At 33.9% G+C, this 7500-nt stretch overlaps 1 protein-coding gene across 15 annotated transcripts in view; it reads right to left on the reverse strand.

Annotated features, from left to right (window-relative positions):
* The window catches only part of cntrob (centrobin, centrosomal BRCA2 interacting protein), a 16482-nt gene extending 9578 nt beyond the window's left edge, over positions 1-6904 (reverse strand). For 4 of the 15 annotated variants that reach the window (XM_079400167.1, XM_079400168.1, XM_079400161.1 and 1 more), the window contains exons 1-3: positions 6814-6904; positions 6004-6059; positions 2029-2223 (exon numbers count right to left, since the gene is read on the reverse strand). In XM_079400167.1, coding sequence (XP_079256293.1) covers positions 2029-2223; positions 6004-6008 — 200 coding nt within the window. In that variant the 5' untranslated portion in view covers positions 6009-6059; positions 6814-6904. Of the gene's footprint in view, positions 1-2028; positions 2224-3847; positions 3917-6003; positions 6060-6813 lie in introns of all 15 variants that reach the window. The other 11 variants (XM_079400170.1, XM_079400174.1, XM_079400162.1 and 8 more) reach the window with 7 other exon arrangements.
* Between the last annotated feature and the right edge of the window lie 596 nt (positions 6905-7500).

Genomic DNA, 7500 nt, shown 5'->3' on the forward strand with positions numbered 1-7500 from the left:
TAATAACATTATCATCAAAATCAGTTCAGTATTATAGTGTGAGAACGACATCATATCCACCTGATCTAGTCTAATAATCATAACATTATAAATCAGAAAACACTCTTTAAACGAGTATTTACCAGAATTTATTTAGGTGAAAAATGTAAATGTGCAATATTTCTGAAAAAAAAACAAAAAACAATTTATATATATATATATATATATATATATATATATATATATATATATATATATATATATATATATATATATATATATATATATATATATTAAATAATATATAAAATCAATTAATTGGAGATGCTTTTCATTATAAAAATTTAATGGAACAATTAAAATGGCATCCAGAAAATAATGGAAAACAGAATTTGGTACAGATAAAACTGTAAAACTCAATTAATTAGACAGGCTTTTTGATTAATACAATTTTATTTAACCATTAAAACAGAGTATAGAAAAATGAAAATGGAAAAAACTGAATTTGGAAATAAAACGGATTTCATAGGGCCCTATAATTATAATATATATTTTTTTTTTGTGGTAATAAAAATGGATGTAAGTGAACAATAGCTATTAAAATGACTTAAAGTACATATAGAATAGCATTGATGCAATAATAATGAGTTCAAATAAAGTATCAAAAGCAAGAAATCATATGGTTTTATTGAACAAAAACAATAGAGTTAATGTAGATGACGCATCACAACAAAGACCTGCAGGAGCGCCGACGGCCACATTACTGTTTAATATTGACCAAGCACCATTTAATTCAAACGTACACTTAATCTTTAATATTTGTCCATTTCTTTAGGACAGAGATGCTATAACCGCTTTAATTAAATGAATATGTGGAGATCAAACCGTGTAACTCAGAGTGAGGGGTAGAGCTTTTATTGTGAAATCTCGATGTATTCTCCTGTGTTTGTGTAGATTTATAAATGATTAACCTCACAAAGCTGATGAAATGGCACGCGTTGTGTTCCCAGATGAAGGTTATAATAAACCCAAACTCTCAACAGCATGCAGAGATGAGTTTGAGACGCTCCTCATGTAAATGATACAGTTTCTGTGGAGCTGCTGTGAACGGAGCCGCTGTGAGACGCACGAGCTTAACTACACGCATGAAATAATTAAAGACCTTATACTGTGTTAGAACTGCATCGCATATCATTATTTCATTAAATCATAGTGTTTGTGAATTCACAATTATGCTTAATTATGATTTTTAAATGGGTTTAATACATCATGCAGCCTTGGAAAATAGTCTAATAATGTGTTTTATGGATTCTCGTCTGTGAAATGCGTCACTTCCGGTGTTTTGCCGGTTAGTCGACGCGAGCAAAATGAAGTCGACGATTTTTAATAATCGACTAGTCGACGAATCACGACAGCCCTACTTTATACACAAAAAAATGTATATTGAATATTTGTTTAGTAGATTTAATTGAAAACAACTAATTATTAATTACTTATTAATAACTAATTAATTTAGTATATTTAAATTCAATTGAATTCCAGTTTATTTGTACAGCGCTCTTCACGATACAAATCGTTGCAAAGCAGCTCTACAGGAAATGTACGTTTCTACATTATATTTAATAGTAGCTCATCAGTGCTGACTATGCCAAGCTGATGTCCATATGGCAGACATGTACAGTTAAATTCATGCAGTTAATGTCATGTAATCAAACAGACGGTGAACACTATTAACTGCAATGATTATATGCTGCGATTAAACATAGCAAAAATAAATGATACCAAACTAACTTAAATAAAATATTTTGCAGTGCACTGTAGAAATTAATTACAGCTTAGCTGATCTTGTAATCTCTTTTGTTACCTTTATATTATTTATTTAAATGTGTATTTATTATTATTAATATCTTTTTTCACAAAAGTTTATTTATTTGAAGTTCAAGGAATTCCACTATTTTTTTATTGAATAAATGTCTGATATGGAAAGAGAGTAACCTCGTTAAACACTCAGTATTGCTGGTGATTATGGTGTTAATGGATGAGCCTCACCTGGCCGCGTGACCTTTGACCTCCTGCTCTCGGCTGTGCTGTAAGGAGCTGTAGAGACGTGCGGTGACCTGACGAGACGACGACAGCGCTGAGAGAGGAGATGACGGCCAGGAGCGCGTCAGAGCGGGAACACACGACTGATGAAGAGGAGCAGCATCATCAGCAGCAGCAGCTCGGCCCACTGACATCATCTCACTGCACACACACACACACACACACAAGAGATGACAGCTGATTCTGATTAATTATTCAATATTTCACAAGAAAAAAATTCTTCAGCAAAAAACAATATATATATTTCCATTTACATATTTATTTATTTATATATATATATATATACACACACACATATACATACAGGGCTTGACATTAAGCATTCTCGTGTGGTTGTCCTATCAGTATCAAATTAAATCAGTATCAACAAAATTCATCTTTGCAATGTAGAGGAACCAGAAGCTGCATCTGAAGAGGAATAGATATATTTACACACTGTTTAATGCAGCTCTGAAGGACATGGAATGCTTTAATCTGCAGTTACAAATGAATAAATACTGTTTTGATTCATAAAACGTTGAAAACTGATATTTGACATTTAAAAAATACTGTAAATGAGCAGTTAAAACCACCAGCAGGTGGCATCAAGTCAGTGTTAATAAGTGAGTCGTTGTGAATGAACCGAATCCTTTAAACCGTTGATTCATTCAGACACGAAACGCTGTCATGTTGCTCAGAGATGATAAACAGTGCTGTGGCTGTGTTTGGAATTCATTTTGTTGGTGAAACGGAGCAAAATTGGTGTCTAATTAAAACATAAGTCTCTTAATGTTAACGTCTTGTTTATTGAACTGATATAAAGTCACATTTGTAATCATGATGTCGCTCGATCTTCGTGTGAAACTATATGAAATTATACAAATATATTTTCTGCTCCCATATCTTGAATTTTCTGCTCCTTCTTCATGTATTGTAACACTGAATCATGCAGTGAAAGAACGCACGAGTTAGTCTAACCTGGACTTCTTTACGTATGTATGCGTGCACTCTGTAGGTGTGTTTTGTTTGATTCTTGCAATACACTCGTTAAAACAACAATTATGAAATTATCGCAAACGATATATATCACATCCCTATAACAAAGGCTATATCATAACTAAAGGCAGCTATTATTGTTTTTGGTATTGATCTTTCAAGTTATTTGTCCGATTGGCCAAGTAAATTTCTCTTTCACTTGCCCGTCCAAAACATTGACTTGTCCCGGACAAGCGTTAATGTCGAGCCCTGATATATATATATATATATACACTGAACAAAATTATAAACACAACACTTTTGTTTTTGCCCCATTTTTCATGAGCTGAACTCAAAGATCTAAGACTTTTTCTATGAACACAAATGGCCTATTTCTCTCAAATATTGTTCACAAATCTGTCTAAATCTGTGTTAGTGAGCACTTCTCCTTTGCCGAGATAATCCTTCCACCTCACAGGTGTGCCTTAGGCTGGCCACTCTAAAATGTGCAGTTTTATCACACAGTGGGTGAGCGGTTTGCTGATGTCAGCGTTGTGGATCGAGTGGCCCATGGTGGCGCTGGGGTTATGGTATGGGCAGGCGTATGTTATGGACAACGAACACAGGTGCATTTTATTGATGGCATTTTGAATGCACAGAGATACCGTGACGAGATCCTGAGGCCCATTGTTGTGCCATTCATCCATGACCATCACCTCATGTTGCAGCATGATAATGCACGGCCCCATGTTGCAAGGATCTGTACACAATTCCTGGAACATCCCAGTTCTTGCATGGCCAGCATACTCACCGGACATGTCACCCATTGAGCATGTTTGGGATGCTCTGGATCGGCGTATACGACAGCGTGTTCCAGTTCCTGCAAATATCCAGCAACTTCTCACAGCCATTGAAGAGAAGTGGACCAACATTACACAATCAACAACCTGATCAACTCTATGTGAAGGAGATGTGTTGCACTGCGTGGTCACACCAGATACTGACTGGTTTTCGAACAAAAGTGTTGCGTTTATAATTTTGTTCAGTGTATATATTAGACATATAACGATAATGCACGATATTGTTATTGAGGGCACTTCAAAATACAGAAAATAATTATTACAAATTATTCAGAATTTTGAATGCATTTTAAGAATACTTTTCCCAACGGGTCACAACACAATACACTGTATGCTGTGGCTACATTTTAATCTGGACTTCAACATGCCCTAGATATTGTTTGGTCACACTTTACATTAAGGCTCCATTAGTTAAACTCCCAACATTCATTAATCTTAGGTAATTCCAATATTTAACAACACGTAGTTAAAATCAAAAGTTGCAACTGTTATTTAATGAACCTGAGCTGACAGGTTAATAACTTTAAACAGATTAATAACTTCTGTAGCTCATTGAGAATGTTAATGCATTAACTAAGGTTAACTAATGAGTTCTTATTGTAAAGTGATGGTCTTTATAATGTAGTGTAAACTTGTTAACTTTAGACATTTTTGTGTATTGCTTTATTGTATTTAAATGTTCAGTTATTTTTGTTATAAGAGAAGTTATTAAACCTGTTATACTGTATTATGACAACACTTTTTTGCAAATAAATTTCAATATTGTGGTAATTAATACTAGCACTTGCCTATTCTATTCTATTTATTTATATATATTTAAAAAACATCATGCTATGTGAACTGTGCTAGACTAACTGAGACTATTCTGTTGCTCTTTCGTTGGTCTGTTTGCTTCTACATTGTAAGCTGCTTTGGATAAAAGCGTCTGCTAAATGACTAAATGTGAGTGAAAAAAATGTAAATTGAAGTTTTACAAATACTTCAAAATAAAAAAGGCAACCAAGTGTATTCATCAAAATATTTTATTATATAATATATCCACGTTATCTAACTGCAAATATAGCATATGCTGCCTATTTTCTAAAAATAAACATTAACTATAACGCGTTTCATAAAATACAGCTACTGGTCAGATTTCTGAGAGATAAACTAATGCGTTAAAATGCCAAAAAATGCTGTAATTTCCTCAACTTTCTGGCGACTGTGTTTGAGAAGCACTGAAATGAATGGGCTTCAATGCTGGAACTATGGTTGTTTGGAGCTATCGGCTGCTGCATGACACGCTTTACTTCTGTATTCCTCAGTTCCTGTGGAAGCCTATGGGAGTGTCTCAACGGCTCTGGTGCTGACGCGCCGTCATAGTTGGCGCTTGAAAAGTTTTCAACTTCTGCCGCATGCAACGCCAGTGAAGCCACATTTGAGCAAGAATCGTGCCGCCCAGCTTCTTCCCCCAGGCCATCAGGCTCCTAAACTCTAACTCTGTCTCATAACATCACTTGACTCCATGTAAACATCACCATATCATAAGCTATTCAGAATTGTTTCTACCTCATATGCTGCTATTTAAATACCTATTTATTTTTATTTAAATACTACTTAAATAAAATAAAATCTCATTTCTGTGGTTGAAATATGAATCACTGCTACAGTATGCTTAAGTGAATGGTATTTTAAAACATTTTTATCAGTTTTATGCAATTTGCAGTAAAAGTTAGTCTGTTAACTACATTTAAGAAAGCAATTCTGAAATTCTAGAACAAAAATAAGAGATCGTTATTTACAAAAATTCTAATTAAATGCAAATACTTTGTTTCTAAACACTTAAATTACGGGGAACATTTTTACAAAATATTAATCATGTTAAGGAAATTATTTAATTTCAATATAAAATTAATTTGTAAGGCTACGGCCAATTGATCTAGATGAAAAAACACTAAAATCACTTGATTTAAAATTTTTATATGAATTTAATGTGCGCACAACATTCTTAATGTTTGAACAATTACAGTAAATATTATTATATTTTGTATTTTAAAATTGGCCTGTCGAAAATCCTTTTACGTCAATGACCCATATATATAACTTATATATATATATATTTCCTTACTTCATATGATCTGTGTCCCTGCAGCACAAAAGCAGTCATGAGTAGCACAGGTATATCTGTAGCAATAGACAACAATACATTGTATGGATCAAAATTATACATTTCTCTTTTATGACAAAAATCATTAGGATATTAAGATCATGTTACATGAAGATATTTAGTAAATTTCCTACTGTAAATATATCAAAACTTCATTTTTGATTAGTAATATGCATTGCTAAGAACTTCATTTGAACAACTTTAAAGGAGATTTTCTCAATATTTAGATTTTTTTGCTCCCTCAGATTCCAGATTTTCTAATAGTTGTATCTCAGACAAATATTGTCCATCATAACAAACCATATATCAATGGAAAGATTATTTATTCAGCTTTCAGATGATGCATAAATCTCAATTTCACAAAAATTGACCCTCATGACTGGTTTTGTGCTCCAGGGTCACATTAGTTTTGGTTTTGATTATATCTAGTTATTTGAGGATGGCAAGACATATTTTAAATAAAGCTTCGGTTTCCATGGCAACAGCAGCAGACACTAAACTGACATTCTTATGCTGAAATATTATATACAAATAAAACCTGGCGCCGAGTGACCGTCATGAACGAAGCATTGTGTTCAAATGTAGCATTAGCTGGTGTTTAATTAGATCACGACACAATAAAACGCTGTATTTCTGCCAGAAGAAGAAGCGCGCTGATCTCGCGGACTGAGAGAGTCTATCTCTGACACACTGAAGATCTTCACACGCTTCTACGGGCTGAAGCTCGAGACTTTATCAAGTTTGATGAGAGTTAAATGAGAGTTTGTTTACCTTCTGGGCGTCTCGCGCTGCTTCCCCGCTTCAAATCGCGCCGTGACCGTAGCGGAAACACGTCATCAACCCGCTGCCGCAGCACAAGACCAAATAAGAGCATAGAAAAAATAAATAAGAATAAAATATTTACATGCAAAGACACTTCATCTAAAACCAATGAGGTGACGATAATAAAAGCTGTAAATCAGCTGTCAGTATTTTGGACTGAGTTTCAATGACGCCTTGCCGTAATATTAATATGATTTGCCCATCATACAAATAAAATGATCATTTCCTGTATTAGCAATTATGGAAAAGTGCGACATTAATATTAATAACGCTAAAAAATGCAAAAAAAGAAAGAAGCTGAAATATGTGTTCAAAATTCTTTATAAAAGGAAAAATGTCTTCTTCCTCAAAACAGAAAGAGTCCTTTAATTATTGATATTTGGTTTGATTTCCAGTCCCTCAGAGCAACAAAGCAATAACCCATGTTTCCTGTTAGGAACAGAATTCATTGGATAAATGATCAAAAGACGACTGAATGGGTGATTCTGATCCTGTGTGTTTGAGGCTCTTTGAAACAGATGAAATAACTACTGCATTCAGCTGAACATCTGTATTAATTAAACACCCTTCAATCATCAGATTTCTGTTTACGCAGCGTTGAGCCTGATAACCAATCACACGAGCTTCTGTTGAGCT

Source organism: Barbus barbus, assembly GCF_936440315.1.
Source record: "Barbus barbus genome assembly, chromosome: 40".
Classification (NCBI taxonomy): domain Eukaryota; kingdom Metazoa; phylum Chordata; class Actinopteri; order Cypriniformes; family Cyprinidae; genus Barbus; species Barbus barbus.